This window comes from Macrotis lagotis, chromosome 2 (assembly GCF_037893015.1).
Source record: "Macrotis lagotis isolate mMagLag1 chromosome 2, bilby.v1.9.chrom.fasta, whole genome shotgun sequence".
Lineage (NCBI taxonomy): Eukaryota > Metazoa > Chordata > Mammalia > Peramelemorphia > Peramelidae > Macrotis > Macrotis lagotis.
Window position 1 is genome coordinate 63170822 of NC_133659.1, and position 26300 is coordinate 63197121.

At 37.9% G+C, this 26300-nt stretch overlaps 1 protein-coding gene across 4 annotated transcripts in view; it reads right to left on the reverse strand.

Annotated features, from left to right (window-relative positions):
• Positions 1-26300, reverse strand: part of KIFAP3 (kinesin associated protein 3) — a 208934-nt gene that overhangs the window by 174928 nt on the left and 7706 nt on the right. Inside the window, exon 1 of one of the 4 annotated variants that reach the window (XM_074221980.1) lies at positions 9165-9425. The exons of the other annotated variants lie outside the window; for them this stretch is intronic. Coding sequence (XP_074078081.1) covers positions 9165-9196 — 32 coding nt within the window. The 5' untranslated portion in view covers positions 9197-9425. Of the gene's footprint in view, positions 1-9164; positions 9426-26300 lie in introns of those variants that run through there. 4 annotated transcript variants of the gene reach the window in all.

Consider the following 26300-nt stretch of genomic DNA (forward strand, 5'->3'; position numbering starts at 1 on the left):
AAGTTAAATGATGACTTATCCTTTTCAGGTTTGGACTATATTTCTTTGGGAATCTGTGATTCTGTAAGACCATGGTAGAACCAGAAATATTAAGATAAGTTTCATGAATTCCTTTTTCACTAAGATAATTTATTATTTACTAGATAATAATTCCTCAGATGTTTCATGCAAAAATCATAAATAAACGGAGCAATATTTCCACATATTACCTTCAGGAATGAGTTTATGATTTGTTCAATCTAAAGATATGAATTAATGAAATACTTCAGTATGAGAATGTAAATACTAAAAGAGGTTCAGAAAAGTCTACCTCAGATTGAGTCTTTCATAGCAAAGCGAACATATCCATATCTTAACTGTTCTATATTCAAAGGTATCATATTTAATAGCTCAATGAATAATTGAAAACACATATACATGGACTATGACCTAGCTAATAGTGCAAAAATTTTCATTTCCTGAATTTTGTGTTTAAATTCATATCAGTTTTACATTCTTAAATTTTACTCTTAAGAAAAATTTGAAGAGTTCAGAAAAGGAAGAGTGCGCTAGATGGTACTGGAGAAAAGCTCTTTTGCAAAGCTCTTTTACTGATTCCACGCTCCCCATGAAAGCAAAAATCCCATCTTTTCAATACTAACACTTTACCAGTGTTGTTATATATACAAGATGTAGAATACCATTGCTTCTGAAGAATTCAAATGAGATACTCAACATTCAGCCATAAAGGACTCACAGATCTGTGATATTAAAATGGTTTGTTGACAATAGGACTTGGAGCAACAGGTTGTCACATTAAGTATTTGGAGTCAGGGAAAATGCCATATTTCATTACCTTGAGTCATCTAAAAGATCCATGGGTATCCTGTCATTTACTGTATATTTTATACATATTAGATTCTTACAACAGGCTGAAGCAAATAAATCCCTTTATAAACAAATAAAATGATTGATTTAGAACATAGAACATCTTGGCCCTTTTCCCTAGTGTTGCCACTAATCTGTATGGCTTTGAAGAAATCTTCAATGTTATCTATATTTAATAGCCCTAATGATGGTTAAGAAAAACTTCAGTCCTGTTGGGAAAGGTTTAGGTTAAAACTTGTGGAATATAACATCCTCTCATAAACTTCAATAATCTGAGGCTAAGTACAATGAGAAATTTGGACTCTAAAGTCATTTAATTGATTCTAAAGATACATAATATAAAAACAATCATATTGTTAAATATCAACACAAAACTACTCTTTCCTGAATGCCTAGCATTTATGCAGCACTAAGTCTTGTTGGAGTACATTATTCACTGAAAACAATTTTAATAAATATGGTGAAAATGATGAAAGATATATGCATACATACCTACAAATATATTAATCAGAATATATTCCACTCTAACATCTTAATTTTAGAGACACAAAAAGTTTTGGTCTAAGAGAAAATTTTAATCAATTTGAGAACAAGGGGATGATCTATGTATTTGCTAAAACTCCACTAGTCACTACTGTAGAATTATGTCCATCCTTCCTTATATATTACAGTTGAATTTTTGAGGAGGCTGCTGTTTTTCTATAGTCATTCAACCATGTCAAACTCTGTGACTCTGTGGATCATATGTTCATGGGGTGTTTTTGGCAAAGATACTGGAGTGGTTTTGCCATATTCTTCTCCAGTGAATTAAGGCAAACAGGTTAAATAATCTGTCTGGGTCACACAGCAAGTGTCTGAGATCTGAACTCAGGTGTTCCTGATTCTAGGCCTAGTTCTCCATTCACTGAGCCACCTAGCTGCTTCCTTTTATGGCTGCTATCACAAGATAAGTTACTTTCCAATCTATTAGTAGCTATTTTTTTAAAATCTGGTAATAAATACAATGAAATCACAGTTATAAAGTCAAAGCAAAGTGGTTTCGTTCCACATCCAAATCCAGAAAATAAACAATGAGTCAGTTAACCTCCCTTTCTTTGGATCTTAATTCAAAAAAAGTAGGAATTAATAGTAATTGATTTTAATCTGTGGAAGTTGTATAGCTAGATTGAGAGGCATAAAATTTCTCCACTCAATGGTCTATGGAACTTTACTTTTACATATTCTGAAGTACTTTTCACTCTCCAAGCTCTCCAACAGCAGAGCAAATGCAATTAACTGAAAATACTAGCAAACCAATTTATATATCATGTTACATACACCAACCTTCAACAACTGTCATCTTCACAAAATGTATGCTTCTTCAAACATCCCAAGGTGTCCAGAATATATTCAGTTATCTCACATGATTTTCATTAAATTTTTAAAGAAGCAGTTAATATCATTTTTTAAAGATGAGGAAACTAAACCTGACTTATTTTTTTCACTATACTACAGTACATCTCATTACTCATTACCACCTTTACAACTTCCACATATTGACTGTGCATTCAGGTTCCTTCTCTGACAACACACTAGCTGTGTGAGTCTAACCTGAAAGTCACTTAATCTCTTAGTACTCCAGGTAATTCTCTCAACTATACATTGCAGAAAAAGTACATTGGTAGAGACAGCTTCCTCACTTTGGAGTTCCCAATTTCAATGAAATCTTAAGTCCATTTCCTATCTTACTACTATTGTCATTTTTTTTTAAATCTAAGGGGGTCTGATCATGGCCTTGTAAATATGTATAAATTTAATGCTAGGAGTAGCATTCATTCCTAGAATACACTATTGCATTGTTAGAGGTCTTTACATCTACTTACACTGTTTGCTGAATTTTTAGAACCTTGAATGATAGCCATGCAAATTAAAATTTGTTTAAACCATATTTGTGATTTGGAATTAATTTTTTTGAGTTTTACAAAGGATGGTAATATTATATCTATCCCTTATAAAAACAGTTCAAATGTGAAAGGATAACAATGAAAATAAAGAACATTCAGCTGGACATATTACATATATATTTATATATTATATAATTTACAGTGAAGAACATGTTTAATTACTTAATATTTTTTCAGTGCTATCTGTGAACAGCTAAGTATAAAAGAGAATGAAGCATAGAGAACAGCTGGAAAACAAATAAATAGGCAACTTTGAACCCTATGTAACCAATTTAGGATGTCAAAGTACATACATGTATAAGGAGGATTTTTCTAGAAGTCATCCCACCTACCCCTCTACTTTCCCTGCTACTCTCAATTGCCCCCACCAAACTGTGCTTACTATAAAATTGACAATAGCTAGGCTTGGCAAATCATCTCTTCTCTATAGGCCTATATTCAACAAAAGCAAAAAAATATAAAAAATAAATGGAAATAATATCATTAACCTCCAAAAACTTATTTCATTTCTCCAAAAGCTAAGGAGGGAAACACAGGGAAACTCCATCTTGGGGGTTGGCAATCAGCAATCTTATAATCTTTTTAGAATTCCAAAATTTAGTTACAAGGTTTTAAATATCACTTATCACAAGATTATTTAAATATGAGTTTTTCAAAAGCATAAAACAGCAATCACTCAGTTTTATACCTCTGGGCTAATGGTACAAAAATCTAAGAATGACAAAGGAGTACATAGACCATTACTAATCTAGAAACTAGATTAATTCATTCTACTGGAATATGAAATAGATAACTTCTTTAGAATATGACTTCACAGCAAGTCATTACTAAGATTTTAAGGTGTTGCCAGATACATTAGTGAAGTTATTCCAGTATATATAAGGATGAACAGTGAATAAATAAAGCAAATCAGAGTCAAAGAGGTAAAATACTATGATCAAAAACTATCTGAAATTATAAATCACTCTGTGAGCAGATTGCTGGCTTGCTTCATGACTCTCTATTGACGGTCAAGAATTTCAAGCTACTTCTTTCATCTCCCACTACTTTCTTCCTACCTGGGTAAATGACGTAACTATCTCTTCACCCACTGTACCACAGGCATGCTTACTTTTGTGACTCTGAGCACTTATAATTCTTTCATCTGCATTAAGAAGACAGTTTCAGTGTAGCTATCAAAATCCTCTTAGGGAAGAGCCTGGCCCATGGGGAGAATGTTTTCCCTCTAAGGTTTGCAAAACACTTTCATGTTACCTCATTCAATCTTCACAATCCTGTGAGATGAGGTATATTGTCTTACCCTCTTTTTGTAGATGAAGAAATTGAAGCTATATTGAATGACATGCCCATGGTCAAAGAGTTAATTACTATGTGAGATTATAATTCAGATCCTCCTGACTCCAAGACTATGTTATATCTACTACTCCCAAACACTATTCTTGTGAGGAAAAAAGTCAGAAACAAACAGATTTTTGAACAAAGATTAGTCCTCAATGATCCAATGTCAGCTTGGCATGTGCTCTCCAAGAGAGTGTCCAAGGATCTAGGATGAAATAGTTACTATTTAATATTTTTATCAGTAATTTGAATAACAGGATAGATAGCATTCCAATAAAAATTTCATATAAACCAAATCCATCAGTATTAAACACCAAGTACAGCCTGAGCACTGTACTATATGTAAACAATATAAAAATAAATATTATACATAATAAATTGGAGTCACTCAAAGAGGAAAATCTTAGGCCTTAAGGATTATCTGGAAAGGGTTCATGTTGAAAACTAGGACTTTAGCAGAGATAGAGATGAGAAAGTAGAGAATTTTAGGCCCAGGGTTTATTTTGTTTATAAAGTTTTGGTAGTTGCCTCCCTCATTCAACTGGCATCACCTTGGGAAAACAAAACAAAGTATGTGCATGTCTTTGTCTACCCAGTATTCCAGGGACTAGGACATAAAGTCACTGCTTGATAAATGCTAGTTTACTGCACTTAGCCTCGTTAACTCTCTTTAATCTGGCTTCTGAGTTCCTCATTTCACTCTCTCCCAAATTATTTATTTTATTTTTTTAGGTTTTTGCAAGGCAATGGGGTTAAGTGGCTTGCCCAAGGCCACACAGCTAGGTAATTATTAAGTGTCTGAGACCAGATCTCTCAAATTATTGATAGTCTTATCTATTAACCTTTGCCATAAGCTGCCCAATCTAAAAAGCCCTTTCTCAGTTCTCCTAGTTAGTCTTTCTGGGCTTTGGTGACCACCGATCACATTGTATCCACCTCGATGACCACTCTCCCTCTCAGTCTCTTTAGCTGAATCTTTGAGTTATCTCCATTAATAGTGGGTTTTCCCCCCAAACTCCATCCTGGGGCCTCTTTCTCTTTTCCCTATATAATACTTCTCTAGGTGATCTCATTAGCTCTCATAGATTCAGTGATCATCTCTATGCTGATGATAGAGCCCTGGATCTGAAGTCAAGAGGCTTTGAGTTCAAATACAGTCTCAATACTTACTGAGCAAGTTATTTAACCTGTTTGTCTCAGTTTCCTGATCTGAAAAAATGTGAATAAAATAATAATAATAATAATAATAATAATAATAATAATAATAATGATAATAATAATACACTATTTCCCAGGGTCATTATGAGAAAAACATGAGAAAACATTTGTAAAACACTGCAAACTTTAAATGCTATATTATTTAATTATCTAGTTGTAAGCTTTCTTCTGACTCCCACTCCTGTATTTCCAATTGCTTATTGTCTTGAATAAGATGTCCCATAGATACCTCAAACTTAATGTAGTTGAAAGTGAACACATATTTTCCCCATCCTCTATCATCTTCCTAACTTCCCTCTACTATCACAGTCATCTTATCTTTACAGGCCTACAACTGAGGTTTCATTCCTTACTACTCACTCTCTTTTACTATCACTACCCCATTATCCTGCTGATTCAGCCTTTCCAATACCTTTAGTACATTGCCACAATCCTGGTGCAGGCCATCACCACCTTACACCTGGTCTTCTGTAGCCAGGTCTTCTTGCCTCAGGTCTCTCCCTACTCTAGTCCCTCATCTGTTCAGCTTTCAAGTTTATCTTCCCGAAGCAAAATACAACTATGTCACCTAATAAAAAAAACTTCAATGGTTCCCCCCCACTACCCTCCAGGATTAAAATATAAAAATTCTTTATGTTTTAAATTCCTTAATAACCTGACTCCCTCTTACCTTTCCCGTCTCTTAATATCTTATTCCTCTCTGAGATCCAGTAACATTGGCTTCCTTGCTAGTCCATAAACAAGACCCTCCATCTCCAGACAGACTGTGTATTTTTATTGGCTGTCTCATCTGTCTAGAATGCTAGCTCCATCTCCTACTTCCCTAACTTCCCTAACTTTCTTCCAGACCTGTGAAAAACCTTAGCTTTAAAGGGCCAAGGTCTCTCACTGCATCCATCTCCAGTTGTCCTGATCCATTATCTTGCCATTAGACCCAAATGGCTCTGGAGGAGAAAGTGAGGCTGGTGACTTAAGAACGGCCCTCCATTAAATCCAATTCGCTTGCACATCATGGCATCATCTCCCTGATGTCACTGTCCTTTTTGAGAATGAAGGACCAACAACAAATTTCAGCTAAAATCTCACCTTCTGTAACAAATCCTTCTTCGGTGTGGCTAAGGTGATACAGTGGATAGAGCACCGGCCCTGGAGTCAGGAGTACCCGAGTTCAAATCCAGCCTCAGACACTTAATTACCTAGCTGTGTGGCCTTGGGCAAGCCACTTAACCTCATTTGCCTTGCAAAAAAACCCCCAAAACAAAACAAAACAAAAAACCCAAATCTTTCTTCATGCTATTCTGTATATATCTTGTTTGAATGTGGTTATTTGTATGTTGTCTTTCACATTAGCCTGTGAACTCATTTGAGAGCAGGAAATGTAGATAGTACAGTAGACAGAGCCTGGGCCAAGAGTCAGGAAGACTTTAGCTCAAATTATGATTCCCATACTTATTTACTTTTGTGATCTAGGTCAAGCCACTTGACCCTCTGTTTAGCTCAACATTGTCAACTGTAAAATGGGAATGATAATAATAATAATACCATCTATCTCCCAGGGTAGTTATGAGGATAAAATGAAATGATATTTGTGAAGTACTTGATTAACCTTAAAGCACCACATAAATACTAGCTATTATTATATCCCTCTCTCCAAATTGAGTTTGGGATTAAATGCTGATATATAATTGTTCTGAATTATTAGTAGCTTTCTTTACAAGCAGCTAGAGATCTGACAATATACTAGTTTGAAACATAGAAATAAAAGAGAAAAGCATACCATTCTCGGAAATGTGCCTCAATCCCATAAAAATAGAACTAATTTATTTGTGCTTTCTTCAAAGAAGACATTTATGCCCTAAAGGGTAATATAGACAAAAATAACATAAAGGCTCCTCAAATTTCAAGATCATATCATCTTAAGTTTGTTATACTGCAAAATAATTTTTAAAAGTGTTTTCATCTGGTACTCACAGAATGGGCAAGTGTTACTGATTTTATTTTACAGATGAGGATACTGAGGTCCAGTGAGGTTAAATGGTCTAACTAATGTCACATAGCAAGGTAACAGAAAAGTCTAAGGGCCTTAAGTCCAAATTTCTTTCCCTTTAATTATGCTACCTCTTAGTCTCTTGAAAAACATCTTTTTGCCCACAGATGACTAAGCTCTCAAATATCAAAGAAAGAATAGCTGTCAAATAATGTTAATAGTTGTGATATTTTTTTTAACAGAACTTTTTTTTTTAGTTTTTGCAAGGCAATGGGGTTAAGTGACTTGCCCAAGGCCACACAGCTAGGTAATTATTAAGTGTCTGAGGCCGAATTTGAACTCGGGTACTCCTGACTCCATGGCCTGTGCTCTATCCACTGCACCACCTAGCCACCCCCAGAATGTTTTTTTAAAGTCTGTCTTCTCTTATCCAGTTCCAGAAATATCCCCAATTTTTCCATTGATCCTAAGCAATGGCCTATATTCTTTTGCTCTAGAAATGCAACTATACTGAATGCCCTTTCTAAAATGAGGTTCACAAAACACCACAATATTCTCAATACTGGCTGACCAAAGTAGAGCAGAAATACTACATCTCACACTATAATTTTTATTAATCTGGTCTCAAATATTTTATCACATTTTTGCAACCTCGAAAATTCACAATCACAAACACTAAAATCCACAAATTTTTAAAAAATTATGAACTAATATCTGGTCACCACCCTCTTCCCCCATTTTGAATTGATCATTTCTTTTGTTTTTAATCCAAATGTTACACTGGTTCACATTTCATTTATGCCCATTAAATGGCACCTTCAGTCTAATAATAATTCTAACCTGTCAAATCTTGTTGGACTCTTGCTGAATCATACAATATTTTGGCTAGCTTGTCCCTTAAAAACTATGGCTCATGTAGCCTTCCTGGGCCTCAGCTTCTCTGGAAACCGATGGGATCTCTAAGGTCGTTAATTCCCTTCCCTGTCTAACTTGATGATGCTCTAAATAGTATCATGCATTAGAGAATTATCTGATTCAGATGTAGAAAACATTAAAAATCTGTGGGGTGTATGCCTAAGGGGGAGGGGAGCTGGGTTGGGTCTGGGGGAGGGGAGCTGGACTGGGCCAGGGGAGGGGAACTGGACTGGGCCAGGGGAGGGGAGCTGGACTGGGCCAGGGGGAGGACAGCTGGACTGGGCCAGGGGAGGGGAGCTGGACTGGGCCAGGGGGAGGACAGCTGGACTGGGCCAGGGGAGGGGAGCTGGACTGGGCCAGGGGGAGGACAGCTGGACTGGGCCCTGGGAGGGGAGCAGGACTGGGCCAAAGTCAGGATGACAGTGCAACGGAGATGGATCAGACACAATGTAGCAACTTTGTTCCCCATCATCCTTGGACTATCTGACACAATGTAGCAACTTTGTTCCCCCGACCTCCATCATCGTTGGACTATCTGACACAATGTAGCAACTTTATCCCCCCCATCATGACAGGACTATCTGACACAATGTAGCCAGGCTTCCTCCTCAGCTTTTCAGACTGACGCGGCCGGCAGGAGCATTTTTAGCATTTCCAGAAGTGGGGTGCAAGCAAAGCGGGACCAGCGGGGCACGGAGCGGGGCGGGGGAGGACGGGGGCACCGGGCAGGGTGGGAGCCCAGGGCTGAGCGGGGCACGAAAGGGCAGAGGCGGGCGGGGTGGCCGGGGAAGGCAGGAGGGCGCGCGGGCCTGGGGCTCCCCAACCTTTCCCTCCCCTCCCCCCCGCCCGGGCTGGGGCCCTTCAGGCGCACCCCGCCGGGGGCGGGGCCTCGTCACCTCTTGAGGTATCGGGCATCTTCGCCCTGCATGGCGGCGGCGGCGGCGGGGCCTAGGGCGGGTCTCCGCGGGGGGCCGGCACGGTATTTCCGGGCGCGGCCTCGGGGAAGAAGGCTCCCCACAGCCCCCGGAGGTGATGACAAGGCCGCGGCGGGCAGGGCCGGGCAGGAGGGGCGGCGGGGCGGCTGCGACGCTGCGGTTACCACGGTGAGGCGCCGACTCCTCCCCCAGCTCCCGGGCCCCAAACAGCGGCGGGACCTGGGCGCGCCCAGAGTGGCCGAGGCCGGCTCCTCCCTCAGCGCGCCTGCGCCCCGCCCTTTCGCAGCAGCCCGCGCAGGCTCAGTGCTAGCGCCCGAGACTTAGTTGACGCTCCGCGGAAAAGTGAGAGTCATTTTTTGGTGCCGCTAGGACAGATGCAGTGAGGCGGCGGCTCCCTGGGGACGTCGCCACCTACAGGATAAGAAAGGTACTGGCGCCACCGACCTTGTGATGGGGCCCGCTGGAAGCAACACTTCATGCCTGGCATGGACAAAGCCACCGATATCTACACTAGGGGCTAAGGCCCAAGCACGCCGAGTTAAATAAGGACCTGCGGGGGAACCTTTAAGAGCTGCCCTAAATGTTGTCTCAGTGAAGTTTAAGCTATTAGAAAAGCTACGGGTGGCGCAGTGGATAGAGCACCAGGAGTCAGGAGTCCCTGAGTTCAAATCTGATGCATAATAATGACCTAGCTGTGTGGCCTTGGGCAAGCCACTTAACCCCATTGCCTTGCCAAAAAAAAAAAAAAGAGATAAAGCATTAAATGGACTAAGAATCTTAGAACACCTGTCCTTGCACTCTGGGGACAATGTACGGAAAACAGCAATACTGACCTGAGAAATACTACCTGGGCCTAATGTGACAGGAATCTGATCAGTCCAAATTGTGACTAGCGTTGTGATTTATGTGTAAATCTATTAAAAATCAGGACAGGCCTTCACTCTCAAAACACACACACACACACATACACACACAAACACACACACAAACTTTGCCATACATTCTAAGAGAAACCAATTCTTTCTTTTTATACCTCTCCTACTGATACTTAGAGTTGGTTTGGTAGGAACATATAATTCTCAAAGGAGTTCAATGTATAATATACCAAAAAAAGTAAACTATTGCCAGATTTTGAAGATCTTTTTTTAAAAAAAACCCAGATTCCATATTATCTCCTTATTTTTATTTTTATTTATTTATTTTTGGCAAGGCAATGGGGTTAAGTGGCTTGCGCAAGGCCACACAACTAGGTCATTATTAAGTGTCTGAGGTTGGATTTGAACTCAGGGACTCCTGACTCCAGGGCCAGGACTCTATCCACTGCACCACCTAGCCACCCCATATTTTCTCCTTTTTAAAAATGAATTAATTTATTTTGTATTTTACAATTTTTCCCCTAATCTTGCTTCCCTCCCCCAACCCCCACAGAAGGCAATCTATTAGTCTTTACATTGTTTCCATGGTATACATTGATCTAAGTTGAATGTGATGAGAGAGAAATCATATTCTTAAGGAAAAAAAAAGTCTAAGAGATAGCAAAATTACATGAAAAGATAACAGTTTTCTTTTAAATTAAAGGTAATAAGCCTTTGATCTTTGTTCAAACTCCACAATTCTTTCTCTGGATACAGAAGGTATTGTCCATCACAGATATCCTAAAATTGTGCCTGATTGTTGCACTGATGGAATGAGCAAGTTCATCAAGGTAGATCATCACCCCCATGTTGCTGTTAGGGCAACATGTTCTTCTGGTTCTGCTCATCTCTCATCAGTTCATGCAAATCCTTCCAGGCTTCCTTGAATTCCCATCCCTCCTGGTTTCTAATAGAACAGTACTGTTCCATCATACACACACACACACACACACACACACACACACACACACACACACACACATCACAGCTTATTAAGTCATTCCCTAATTGTTGCACATTCACTCAATTTCCAATTCTTTGCCACCACAAACAGGGCTTCTATGAATATTTTTGTACAAGTAATGTTTTTACCCTTTTTCATCATCTCTTCAGGGTATAGACCCAGTAGTGGTATTGCTGGATAAAAGGATATGCACATTTTTCTTGCCCTTTGGGCATAATACCAAATTGCTCTCTGAAAGGTTGGATGAGTTCACAGCTCCACCAACAATGTATTAGTGTCCCAGATTTCCCATGCCACTTCCAAATTGATCATTGTCCTTTCTAGTCATATTGGCCAGTCTGAGAGGTGTGAGGTGGTATTTCAGAGATGCTTTAATTTGCATTTCTCTAATAAGTAGTGATTTAGAGCATTTTTTCAATCACCTTTGCATATCCTTTGACTATTTGTCAATTGGGAAGTGGCTTTTTTTAAAAAAATTTGACTCAGGGGCAGCTAGGTGGCACAATGGATAGAGCACCAGCCCTGGAGCTAGGAGTACCTGAGTTCAAATCTGACCTCAGGCAGTTAATAATTACTTAGCTGTGTGACCTTGGGCAAGCCACTTAACCCTATTTGCCTTGCAAAAACCTAAAAAAAATTTGACTCAGTTCTCTGTATATTTTAGAAATGAGTCCTATGTCAAAAGTACTAGTTGTAAAAATTGTTTCCCAATTTACTACATTTCTTTTGATCTTGGTTACAGTGGTTTTGTTTGTGCAAAAGCTTTTTAATTTAATGTAATCAAAATTATCTAGTTTTTTTTAAATGATGATTTCCATCTCTTCCTTGGTCATAAACTACTTTCCTTTCCATAGATCTGACAGATAAACTATTCCTTGATCTTCAAGTTTGCTTATAATAAAAAAGTCTAAATCCTGTATCCATTTTGATCTTATCTTGGTATAGGGTGTGAGATGTTGGTCTAATCTGAGTTAATGCAGTACTAACTTCCAATTTTCCCAACAGTTTTTATCAAGGAGAGAGTTTTTATCCCAATAGCTGGACTCTTTGGGTTTATCAAACAGCAGATTACTATAGTCATTTTCCTGCTATTGCACCCAGTATATTCCACTAATCCACCACTCTATTTCTTAACCAATATCAGACAGTTTTGATGACTGATGCTTTATAATATATTTTTAGATCTGGCAGGGCTAAGCCACTTTCTTTTGCACTTTTTTCTATTAAATCCCTGGAAATTCTCGACTTTTTATTTCTCCAGATGAATTTATTTACAATTTTTTCTAACTCATTAAAGTAATTTTTTTGGAATTTTGATTTGTAGGGCATTAAATAAGTAGTTTAGTTTTGGTAGAATTGTCATGTTTATTACATTAGCTCCTCCTATCTATGAACAGTTGATGTTTGCCCACTTATTTAAATCTGCTTTTATTTGTGTGAGAAGTGTTTTGTAATTGTTTTCAAAAAGTTTCTGAGTCTGCCTTGGTAGGTAGATGCCCAGTATTTTATATTGTCTGAAGTAATTTTGAATGGGGTTTCTCTTTCTACCTCTTTCTTCTGCATCTTACTAGTCATATATAGAAATGTTTAGGATTTATGAGGGTTTGTTTTATATTCTGTGACTTTGCTAAAGTTGCTAATTATTTCTAGGAATTTTTTATATGTTTTTTTGGATTTTCTGGTATACCATCATGTCATATGGAAAGAGTGAGAGTTTTGTCTCCTCTTTCACAATTCTAATTCCTTCAATTTCTTTTTCTTCTCTTATTATGGAAGCTAACATTTCTAATATAATATTGAATAGTAGTGGTGATAATGGACATTCCTGTTTCACCCCTGATCTTATTGGGAATCTTATTGGGATGCTCCATTGCATATAATGCTTGTTGATGGTTTCAGATAGATACTGTTTGTTATTCTGAGGAACAATAAATTTATTCCTCTGCTCTCTAGTGTTTTTAATATGAATAGGTGCTGTATTTTGTCAAAAGCTTTTTCAGCATCTATTGATATAATCATATGATTGATTTCTGATAGTATATTTTCCCAATATTGAACCAACCCTACATTCCTGGGATAAATCCTACTTTGTCATAATGTATTATCCTAATAATTGTTTTGCTAAGATTTTATTTCAGATTTTTGCATCTATATTCATCAGGGAGATAGGTCTATACTTTTCTTTCTCTGTTTTAACTCTATCTGGTTTTATCAACACCTATTGGTGTCATAGAAAGAGTTAGGCAGAGTTCCATCTTCCCCTATTTTTTGAAAGAGTTTATATAGAATTGGAATCGATTGTTCCTTGAATGTTTGATAGAATTCACTTGTGAATTCATCTGGCCCCTGTAGATTTTTTCTTAGGGAGTTCAGTAATGGCTTGTTGAATTTCTTTTTCTGAGATAGAGTTATTTAGGTATTTAATTTCCTCTTCATTTAACCTGGGCAACTTATATTTTTATAAATATCCATCCATTTCACTTAGATTATTAAATTTATTGGCATAGAGTCAGGCAAAGTAACTCTGAATTATTATTTTAATTTCCTCCTCATTGGTGGTGAGTTCACCTTTTTCATTTATGATAATAGCAATTTGGTTTTCTTCTTTCAAATTAACCAGAGGTTTATCAATTTTTTTTTCATAAAATCAACTCTTGGTTTTATTTATTAGTTCAAAAGATTTCTTGCTTTCTATTTTATTTATTTCTCCTTTAAATTTTAGAATTTCTAATTTGGTATTTAATTAGTGGTTTTTAATTTGTTCTTTCTCTAATTTTTTAGTTACATATTTAGATTTCCCCTTTCTCTAATTTATTCATGTAATCATTTAAAGGTATGTTTAAAGATATAATGTATTTAAAGGTACGATCTATTCCCTGACAGCTGCCTTGGCTGTCTCCCATAAGTTTTGGTATGTTGTTTCATTGTCATCATTATCTAGGATGAAATAATTCTTTCTATAATTTGTTGTTTGATCTACTCATTCTTTAAAATGAGTTTACTTAGTTAACAATTAGCTTTGGTTCTATAACTCCCTGGCCCATTATTGCATGTGATTTTTATTGCATTATGATTTTAGAAAGATGTATTCACTATTTCTGCCTTTCTGCAATTTATCATTAGGTTTTTATTCCCTAGTATATGGTCAATTTTTGTGTAAATGCCATGTACTGCAGAGAGAAAAAAGGTATATTCCTCTCTATCCCCATTCAATTTCTTTCATAAGTCTCTCATGCCTAGGTTTCCTAACAATCTATTTACCCCCTTAACTTCCTTGTTTATTTTATGGTTAGATTTATCTAAAACTGAGATCAGGAGGTTGAGGTCTCCCATCAGTAGAGTTTTGGGGTCTATGTCTTCCTGTAATTTCTTCAACTTCTCCTCTAAGAATTTGGATGCTATACCATTGGGTGCATGCACATTTAGTATTGAAATTACTTTATTGTCTATTGTACCTTTTAGGAGGATATAGTTTCTTTTCTTTTCTATTTTAACAATATCTATTTTTCAGCTGCTTTGTGTGAGATAAGAATTGCTACCCCTACTTTTTTTCACTTCAGCCAAAGCAAAATATTTTACCCCAAACTCTCTCTCTCTTCTCTCTCTCTCTCTCTCTCATATATATATATATATATATATATACATATATATATATATATAATATATATATATATATATGTATATATATGCTTCAAATGAGTTTCTTGTAAGCAGCATATTATAGGATTCTGGTTTTTAATACACTCTGCTAATTGCTTACAATTTAAGGGAGAGTTCATCCCATTCACATTCAAAGTTATAATTACTAACTCTTTATTGCCCTCCATGCTATCTTCCCTCTGTTTGTAATTTTACCGTTTTTCCCTTTATCCATATTCCCCAGTATTTTGTTTCTAATATCACCACCTACAGTGTGTTTGCCTTCCTATATTCAACCCCCTCCCCTTTCTTTCCCCTTTCCCTTTACCCCTTCTTCCTTTCCTTCCTTCTGTTAGTTACCCTTTTCCTCCCCCTCCCCTTTTCCCCTTTTAATACTTGAAAGTTAAGTTTCTTGACTGTGTGTATGTCTGTTATCTTCAATACAAATCTGATGAGATTAAGATTCAGGGGGTTTCTCACCTCATGCCTTCTTCCCCTTTATTGTGATAGGTCTTATGTACCTGTCTCTGTACCTCTTAATGTAATGAGATTTACCCCATTCATTCTCCTCCATCCTCCTGTCTCTTTACTGTCTCCCCTTTTGAGGAGATATTGTTTTTAAATTATTCTGATTCATAGAAAAGTCATGATTGTCCATCACTTCTGGCTAACTATATTCTCTCTAATAGAGTTACAATTCTCGAGAGTTATTAGAGTCTTTCTCCCAGGTAGAGATATAGCCAGTTTCATCTTATTGGATAGAAGTTTTTTTTCTTTACCCACTTTTTATGTGTCTCTTGGGTCTCCTGTTTGAAATCCAAATTTTCTATTAAGCTTTGGTCTTTTCATCAGGAAAAGTTGGAAGTCTCCTATTTCATTAAATTTCCATCTTTTTTCCTGGAAGAGAAGGCTCAGTTTTGCTGGATAGTGAATCCTTGGTTGCATTCCAAGCTCCCTTGCTTCTCGGAATATCACATTCCAGGCCCTTCGCTCCCTTAATGTTGATGTAGCCAGGTCCTGTGTAATCTCTACTGTGGCTCCTTGGCATCTATTGTTTATTTCTGGCTGCTTGCAGGATTTTCTCTTTTATCTGATAGTTCTGGTATTTGGCCATAATATTCCTTGGTCTTTCCATTTTGTGATCCTTTCCAGAGGGGATTGATGTATTCTTTCAATAACTATTTTGTCCTCTGGTTCCATGATGTCAGGGCAATTTTCCATCACTAAATCCTGTAATATTAAGTCCAGGCTTTTTTTTTTCTCTTAAATGATTTCAAGTAGCCCAATGATTCTTAAATTGTCTTTTCTAGTTATATTCTGGAGGTCAGTGATCTTGCTGATGAAGCATTTTACATTTTCTTCTATTTTTCCAGTTTTTTGGTTTTGTTTAACAGATTCTTGATGTTTCATGAAGTCATTAGTTTCCACAAACTTCATTCATTTTTTTTTAGAGAAGAATTTTCTTCATTTACCTTTTGCAACTCCTTTTCTAATTGGTCAATTCTATTTTTGAAAGTGTTTTCCATTTGACCAATTGAGGTTTTGAGAGTTATTTTCTTTTTGCATTTGTCCAATTGTATTTTACAAGGATTTGTTTTCTTTTTGCAAGGTGTTAATTTTCTCTCCCAAATTTTCCAGTTGATTTGTAAACTCCTTCCTGATTTCTTCAAGGAAGTCTTTCTGGGCTGGAGACCAAATCAAATTCTTCTCAGAGGTTCTAGATCTGAGTTAGGGTCTTTACCTTCTAGGAATTTTTCTATGGATCCCCTTTCTGCTGGCCATTCTTCATTTCCCTGAGATCTTGTGTTGGGGAGGGGGCTGGTTCACCAAAGTTTGTTGTTGAGATCCCTAGAGGCTTTACTCACTGGGTTTAGTAGCTCCATTGGGCCATCCAGTAGGGGGTGCTGGTTGCTTTCTTTGGAGTGTCTGTGACTTTGATTTGAGGCCCTCACCCTTGGCCTGGAGGTTGTGGGCCTTGAACAATGTGGGCTATGCCCTGGGGCAAGCTAATTACTCTCCTTATTCAGCTGAGGGAGCTCTGCTTCCCAGGCTCAAGCCTGGGAAGAAGGGGAGCGGGGGCTGTTACTGTGTTTGTTCTGGGAAGAGGACTCAGTTGAAGTGAATGTATCCTAGTAGATCAATGAATGGATCCTAGTAGATCAATGTCTGCAACTGTCCATGCTCAAACTCACCCTCCAGGCCTGTCAGAGCACCCCAGACCCTCAGTTCCACAGCCAAAGCCTCTGCACCCCAGTTGGTTCTTGGACGACAGCTACCACAATCAAAGCCTACCAGCTGATCCTAGGTTAGTCCCAGTCTCATCCCATCCTGGGAGGCTCTCTGCCCCCAACTCACCCATGATTCGTGAAGACAGACCTTGAGGTAGATGTTCCTCTTCTAGCTTCTTTTTCTGTGTTTTGTTGATCAAATTTCTGTTAAGAGGTTTATTTCATATTATATATGAGAGAAGATCAGGAGACCTTAGCACAGTGTCTGTCCTCTCTGCCATCTTGCCATATTTTCTCCTATAGGCAAGAAGAAAGGCACTGGAATTTCTTGAGCAGAAAAGTGACATGATCAAACTCAATCTTTACACATGTGAATGTTGGCAGCAGAACTGAAAGGCTGTTGTTATTTGTCCTTCCTTTTTTTTTTTTTTTTTTTTTTTTTTTTAGGTAAATGGGGTTAAATTGTCCTTCCTTCTTGAAGAGGGCCATGACATCAGGGAGGTGATTCCATGACATGCAAATAAATTGGATTTAGGTGAGAGAGGGACTATGCAAAGTTACCAGCCTCACATTCTGCTCCAGGGCCATCTGGGTCCAATGCACAAATATGGGAAAGGAAAAACATTTAGGAAACTTTAACAATAGTCCAGATGGTAGAGGCATAAAGCTTATTGACTAGATTAGTTAATTGCAAAAGCTATCTCAGCTTCACAGTGCTCCCCTTCACTGCGGCCACTCAAGAAAAACGTGTATCCAGCTCTGACTTCTACTGATCTGATGATGAATAGAATCATCTTTGAAGATGTTTTTGTATTTGTTTTTGTTTTTCAACTGCAGGGTGGGATCCCTGCCAGTTGCAATAATCAGGCCAGGGTTGGGTAAGCATACAATTTTTAAGGCACCTTTTCTAACCCCTTCCCCACATAAGGAGGTGAGCAGTGTAATCCTTAAAAGGACTATGCAGACACCCAGAGGGCTGAAGAATCACACTCTGCTTTCAGTGAGGAAATGACCCTATGACCTGGGCCACCTTGTTGTGACTACAGCTTCCAGTGTATCTCCACTTGCTAATTCATCACTTGCCTGTCACCACAGGACTTTGAGATAGGAATGGTAAAATAGAATGCGTGATGTCTTTTGTTTAGAGAATAAATTATATTTAAGTGTCATTGGCCTCAGTCTCTCTAGTGCCTAAAATGCCTCTTAAAGGAAGAGAAGAACTCTGTGAGAGAGATATAAGGACCAGGCATGGGCCAATACTAAGACAAAGAGGCATGGAGTTGAGTGCCAAGTCTTAGGAACAAAGAGAAGATCAGTTTGGTTGGAGTGTACTCTTCCTAGCTGGGTAACCTTAGGAAAGTTAACCTCTGCCTGCCTCAATTTTTTATCTGAAAACAGGGACAATAATGGTACCTAACTCCATGGTTGTTGTGGTAGTAAAATATAATATGACTTGTAAAACACTTTGCAAACTTTATAGCACTACATATAAATGCTATATCATCATTAACACAAATGAAATTTCCTCATAATGTTCACAGACTATAAGATCAAATCAACCTTTGTACTTTCTACCCTTAAGACTTCTCTGAATGAAGTTTGGAGAACCTCCTTTTAAAGAAAGAGTGAAATAATCACTGGACTACCTGGAAATTCATGACCAAAAGAATCAACTTAATCATATTTCCTTAAAAGATATCATGTACCTTTTAAAGAAAACTGCCCAAATCTCTTAGAAACATAACAAAAAGAGGAAGTAGAAGTAATTCACTGGTAATCCATGGGAATTTTTTCAAAATGAAAGCTCCAAAGAACATGTTGCCAAAATCCAGAGCTTTTCATTATAAGAAAGAACATTGCAAGTAATTAGAAATAAAGAATTTAAGCTACTTTCACATACTTAATTAACTGTGACCCTCAACAAGTCCCCAGACCAGTTTGCCTCAGTTTCCTAAATTATAAAAATGAACTGAAGAAGAAAATGGCAAACCACTCCAGTCTCTCTGCCAGGAAAACCTAAAATAGTTTGACATGATTGAAAAATGATCAAAATTTTTTTTAATTAGCAGACAGCTTGAATATGATGTAAATGCTATTATTTACAGGCAAGACTAGCTTAATCCAGGAAAACTTAGTATAATTCTAAATTGAGTTGTGGAAAGGATAGGATAATAGAGTGGACATTTAATAAAACAGAGAATTTCTAAGCATTCCTGAGAAAAAAGAAGAACTGCATTGAAAATTTGAAGTTGAAATAGAGTAGCAAAGAAAGAACTCAAATAGGCAGGTGTGTATGATATGAGCAGTATAGAAACATAGAAGAAATAGGGGTGATGAAGAAGGGTTTCCCATAAACCTCATTTTTATGTAAATAGGACACAGAAGAAAATTTGATATATTCACATACATACATATACAAAGAGTACTGCAAAATACATTAAACTTAATGGGGAAATATGTAGAGATAAGGAAAGGGGTGGTTAAGATAGAATATGGGATAGATGAGGTAATATTCATAAGCAAAAAAATTCCCCAAACAAAAAACAACTTCATCAGAAGTAAAAAATATAAAGTGACGATTATAAGGAAGCAAAAAAGAATAAAAATCCATGATATCATTTTCTCTCTCTCTTTCTCTCTGTCTCTCTCTCCCTGTGCCACTGTGTGTGTGTGTGTGTGTGTGTGTGTGTGTGTGTGTGTGTGTGTGTATATAAACCTATAAAAAATAGCAATTCACCTGGAGGAATTAAAGAGCAAGAATCTTGAAGAAAAAGAAAAAAAAAGGTGGGAACAAAGGGTGCCTAGCATTAAAGAAAATACATCAATTACAAAGGAAAACTTTTTCTCTTTTCTCAAGTTGGAATTAAACCATATATTGATAATCATCCAAATTATTTGATAATGGTTCAAAAACTAGGAGACACAAAGTAGGCATTTAATAAATGTTGACTAATTAGTGGAACAGATTAGGCACACAACATATGGAAGCAAATGAATAGAGAACTGCAGAGTCTGATAATCTCATGGACCAAAGGGACTCACTATTTCAAAGAAGAAAAAAAAAACTACTTGGCAAAAATTAGATACGGAACAACATCTTACACCATGTAACCAAGATAAGCTCCAGATGAATACATGTCTTAGACATAAAGCTAGCATTAGAAACAAATTAAGAGGAGAAAGGGAAAAATTTCCTTTTGGATCTCTAGATTGGGGAAGAGATCATGATTAAACAAGGGATAAAGAAGATCTCAAAAGAAAAAGTAGACAATTTTGATTATAGAAAAAAAATCAATTCAGCTAAAATTAGAATGAACCCATGATAAATCTTTGCAGCAAGGTTTCATATCCATGGTACTTAAGAAGCTGAATCATATAATGAGACTCATTTCCCAATAAATAAATGGTCAAAACTTGTAAAAAGGAAGTTTTCAATAGAAGAAATCCAAGTTATCAATGGCTACATGAAAAAATTCCTGAAATCCCTAATACAATGAATTCAAGATAAAGTAAGTCTGAGATCCTATTTCTATTTTAGATTGACAAAAATAACAAAAAAGGAAAATGAATATTGTTGGAGACATTGTGGGAAAACAGGCTTACAAATTCTGTATTTGTGAAGTTTTAATTTTATTCAACCATTATGGAAATCAATTTGAAGCTATTCCTAAAAGTCATTGCTACCAGACCTGTACCCCAAAGAGATGAAAGAAAGAGGAAAAGCAACCCTATTGATAAAATATCTATCATAGCTCTTTTATTTCTATCAAAGAACTGGAAATGAAACAAATATTAATAAAAGTATGGTATATGAATCACTATGCCCTAAAATGGCAAATAGATGATATGCAAACTTGATTAAGGATCAAAGATAATAATTCATACAATAATGACTACACTAGAAAGAAAGAAAAAACTCTGAAAGATTTTATAAGGGATAGGACTGAATGATAATAATTGACAAAAAAGGTGGCAGATCAGCTCAATTTTTATTTTGTTTTTATTTTTTCAGTCAAAGAATAAACTCTGCCCTGGAAATAGCAGGAATTTAAGAGAAAGCTAATGCCCAAGAAAAGGAAGATAGCAGCCCCTGTTGAATCTAAATTATTTGGCCCTAATGAACTAGATTTTCAGGTACTGAAAGAATTGACTGTTGATTTTGAAGGGCCATGTGAAAACAGGAATACAAGAAGATAGAAGAAAAGTCTCAAGATTCAAAAAAGGGAAGAGAACAAAGACTAAGGTGGTGAACTTGACTTGATCCTTCTGAAAATTCTAATACAGATCAATAAAGAACGGATTGTTTGTCTAGGAAGTGGTGATGACAAAGTGCTAACAAGACCATATCAATAAAACTCATGCTAGAATAACCTAATTTCATTTTTAGACATCATTCCTCAATTAAACTAGTATATGAGGGAAATATTACAAATGTAGTTTAGATTTTAGCAAATAGTCAAAGGATTTCATAATATTTCCTGTGGAGAAGATGGAGGGATGTGGACTAGACAGCAATATATTTAGATGAATTCAAAATTGGCTTCATGGATGGATTCAAAAAAATAGCTGCTAATAGCTCAATAACACTCTGTAATATACATGATTTCAGGGATTTTTGCTTTATCTATGCAATTTAGCATTTTTATCAGCGACTTAAAGACATTAGCATATTTATCAAATTTGTAGATGACACAAAGCTAAGAGGCATCTCTAGGTCAGTGGATAATAACAAATTAAGAGTCAAAATCCAAAAAGAGTTGGATAGACTGGGACTCTTAGAATGAATCCAGTAAGATGAAATTCAACAGGGATAAATATAAAGTTTTACATTTGAGCATAGCCATCAATTTCAAAAGTAAGTTGAAAGTATCATTAGCATAAAAACAAACATCTAAGGGTTCTGGTGGGCTCAATGGTTCTTGTCCTTCATTATTAAAGATGACCAAAATGACATCACTAAGTTAGAGACAAATTAGAGTGTGTCCAACTGTGGCTGATTAGACCAATATGAGCTTGGAAGGCTCTACCACAGGTTGGGGTCAAATAGCTCATGTGAACACCTGGGATAGGAACTCTGAACTTGCATATCTCACATTTCCTTTGAGTTGCTTCAATTCAGCCCTCTCTGCTGAGGGCCTGCCATGCTAGGTGGTCCTGTGCCAGGGTCTCTCATGCTGTACAAACAATTCCAAAGTTCTTTTTTTAATTTCTAATTTTTTTAAATTTAATATTTATTCTCATTTTGTACAAATAATTTTTTTATACATTAATAAAATATTCTTGTTTAAGAGTAAAAAAAATACCCCCTCCCCCAATATATATAGATTCACTTGAGCAATAAAGTAAAAGGGAGAGAAAAAAATTAAAATAAAAAAAATAGTAATAACTGTAGGTATGGCCAGGTGGCACAATGGACAGAGCACCAGCCCTGGAGCCATGAGCACCCGAGCCCACGTCTGGCCCTCTACAGCCAAAAATCACCCAGCCGTGTGACATGCAAGCCACCCAAACTCCACTGCCCTGCAAAAACCAAAAAAAAAAAAAAGACTCAAAATAAAATAAAATAGTAATAATAGTAGGGGTGCCTGGGTGGCAGACAGAGCATTGGCCCTTGAGCCAGGAGCACCCAGGTCCAAATCCAGCCTCAGACACCCAACGATCTCCCTACTATGCGGCCCCAGGCAGGCCACCCAGCCCCATTTTCCCTGCACCCCCCCCAAAATAATAATAATAACAATAAAAATAAATGTGCTTGAGTCTTTGTTCCAACACCAACAACTCTGTCGCAGGTGGATCACATTCTTTATGATAAGTCCATCACAAAAGTTATTTCCATATTTTTCCACCAATGCCATTGCTGATCACAACTTCCTCCTTTTGTATTTCTCCACTACCATGTACAATATTTTCTCTTTCCTTTCACTCTGACTCTGCTGTAGGGTAGCTGAGTGGCGCAGCAGACAGATCCCCGGCTCTGGGGACAAGAGGCCCCGAGCCCCCATACCACCCCTTGGGCTTAGCATCCACCCAGCCCTATGGTCTCAGACAGGCCTTCCAATCCCAGCCCCTTGCAAGAAGTAAAAAAGAAAATGTGTTATATCTGACCACTCTCCCTCCATGGTCCATCCTCTCCTCCATCACTCACATCACCCTCCTTCCCCCTGTCCCCTCCTCTTTCTTACTGCAGATGCCTATACCCCATTGAGTATATATGTTGTTTCCTCTTCTAACCACCTCTGATGAGAGTGAAGATTCCCTCATTCCCCCTTGCCTTCCCCCCTTCCATATCATTGCAGTAGCTCATAATAAAGAAAAATCTTATTATATGAAATATCTGGGCCTATTCCCCCTCTCCTTTTTCTTTCTCCCATTACATTTCCCTTTTATCTATTGACTCCATTTTTACAACATATTTTATCTTCAAATTCAACTTTCTCCTGTGCTTCAACTATAAAAGCTCCCTCTACCTGCTCTATTAACTGAGAAGGTTCATATGAGTATTATCGGTGTCATTTTTCTATGCAGGAATACATGCAGTTCATCATCATAAAGTCCCTCATATTTTACCCCTCTCCTCCAATCTCCATGCTTCACCTGAGTCCTGTATCTGAAGATCAAACCTTCTGTTCAGCTCTGACCATTCCAACAGGAACATTTGAAATTCCCCTGGTTCATTGAAAGTCCATCTTTTTCCCTGGAAGAGGACATTCAGCCTTGCTGGGTAGTTGATTCTTGGCTGCATTCTAAGCTCTTTTGCCTTCTGGTATATTGTATTCCAAGCCCTACGAGCTGCCAATGTAGTTGCTGCTAAGTCCTGTGTGATCCTGACTGCAGCTCCATGATATTTGAACTGTGTCCTTCTGGCTGCTTGTAATATTTTCTCTTTGACTTGGGAGTTCTGGAACTTGGCTATAACATTCCTGGGGGTTGGTTTTTTGGGATCTCTTTCTCGGGGGGATCTTTGGATTCTCTCCATTTCTATTTTGCCCTCTGCTTCTAGAATATCAGGGCAATTTTCCTGTAGCACTTCTTTGAAAATGTTGTCAAGGCTCTTTTCCTGATCATGACTTTCAGGTATTCCAATAATTTTTAAATTATCTTTCCTAAGTCTGTTTTTCCATATCAGTTATTTTTTCAATGAGATGTTTCACATTTTCTTCTAATTTTTCATTTTTTGGTTTTGAAGTATTGAATCCTGATTTCTCGTAAATTCATCAATCTCCCTGAGTTCTATTCTTTGTCTGAAGGATTTGTTTTCCTCTGAGAGTTTTCTTATCTTTTTTTCCATCTGGCCAATTTTGCTTTTTTAAAGCATGCTTCTCCTCAATAACTTTTTGAACTGTTTTATCCATTTAACCTAAGCTAGTTTTTAGCATGCTATTTTCTTCAGCATTTTTTTGGATATCCTTGACTAGGCTGCTGACTTCATTTTCATGTTTTTCCTGCATCTCTCTCCTTTATTTTCCCAGCTTTTCTTCTAACTCCCTCATTTGATTTTCAAAGTCTTTTTTGAGCTCTGTCACAGCTTGAGCCCAATTTCTGTTTTTCTTGGAGTCTTTAGATGCAGAAGCTTGTGCTTCCTCATCTTCAGACTGAGTATTTTGATACTTCTTGGGCTCATATGCAAAATATTTCCCAGTGGTGTTTCTCTTTTTTCTCTGCTTGCTCATTTTCCTAGCCTGAACCTGGTTTTGGGGGTGCTTCCTAAGCTTTTGGGACACTCCCACAAGGGATTCAGTGTGTGAGGCTCTGTCCTCCCTCCTGGTCTGTGAATTACCATAAGCGCCCTCCTCTGCCACAGGGCTGAGGTGGGGGGGGGCCTGCTGTTCTATGGTGGGACCTAGACTGTGATCAGGATCTGAATATGGTCAGAGCCCCAGAGTCCTGTTCTAGGGGCAGAGGACAGAGCTCAGCAATTTCTCTCTCTCTCTCTCTCTTCACTCCCCTCCATAGGTTCAATGGGCTCATGCCCTGGGGGCTCCTGCTTACCTGCTTACCTGCTCCACATAGCTGCTAGCTATGTGCCCTGAGGGCTGGGCTTCATGTGCTCTGGCAGCAGAGGTCCCCCATTCCTTCAATTTGTGCCGGGTGGTCCCTGGGGCGTAGCTCAGGAAACTCCCCCGCTGCTGTGAGCCATGGCTCCCAGAGCCCTGGGACTGCCTCCAGGACGCTGAAGTTCTTTCACTGTGGCAGGCCACCCCTCCAACCCCAGGGAGCAGAGCCTTTCTGCTCTTTTCCAGGTTACCTTGAGTAGGAGAACTGCATCACTGGGTCCCTCTGTGGGTTCTGTCTCTCGAAAATTTAGTTAAGAGTCCTTAGCTTATGAGTTTTATATGTGAGCGCCTAAGACAAGATCTGTTCTTGTCGCCATCTTGGCTCCACCCCCAATTCCAAAGTTCTTAAGAGAACTTCAGGGTGTCTCTTTATTGCTTCTTCTGACCCCACTATGAGTGCTTGCACATAAAACAAGTGAATTAGTTCTCCATTAAAAAGTCTTTTTGACAAGCATATACCTGTCATTCAAACAATGTGCCCAGCTTGTCATATTTGCTCCCTCTGTAATATTTGAATGCTTGGCAGTTTTTCTCAAGAAAGGACCTCAGTATCTGCAATATTATCCTGCCAAGTGATCTTCAGAATCTTCCTAAGACAATTTAAATTGAAGAAATTCAGTTTCCTGAAATGGCACTGGTTCCGGTTTCACAGACAGCAATGAGGTCAACAAAATGGCTCTGTAGACCTTCAGATTCATAGTCTAATACCTCTTCTCTTCCATACTTTCTTTTGGAAGCTCCAAAATACTAATCTAGTTCTGGCAATGTCAGTGTCAACCTCATTGTCAACGTGTACCTCTTTGGAAAGAACACTGCCAAGGTAAGTGAACTTGTCCGCAGTACTCAAAACTTCTCCATTTGCTGTAATTGATGGTTCCACATAAGGATGATGTGGTGCTGGTTGATGGTTCACCTGTGTTTTCTTGGTGTTAATTGTTAGAACAAAATGAGCATAAGCAGTAGAGAATCTATCCATACTTTGTTGCATCTCAGCTTTGGAGGCTGCATTGAGTGGACCATCATCTGCAAACAGAAGATCATGCACCAATACTACCTCCACTTTGGACTTGGCTTATAACCTTTTCATGTCAAAAAGTTTGCCATCAGTGCAGTTACTGATCTTGAGGCCATGTTCATCCTCAGTGAAGGCATTTGATAACATGACTGAAAACATCACGCTAAAAACATGTAAGGACACATCTTTGTTTTACTCCATTGATGACTGGGAAATCTTTTTTTTTAGGTTTTTGCAAGGCAAACGGGTTAAGTAGCTTACCCAAGGCCACACAGCTAGGTAA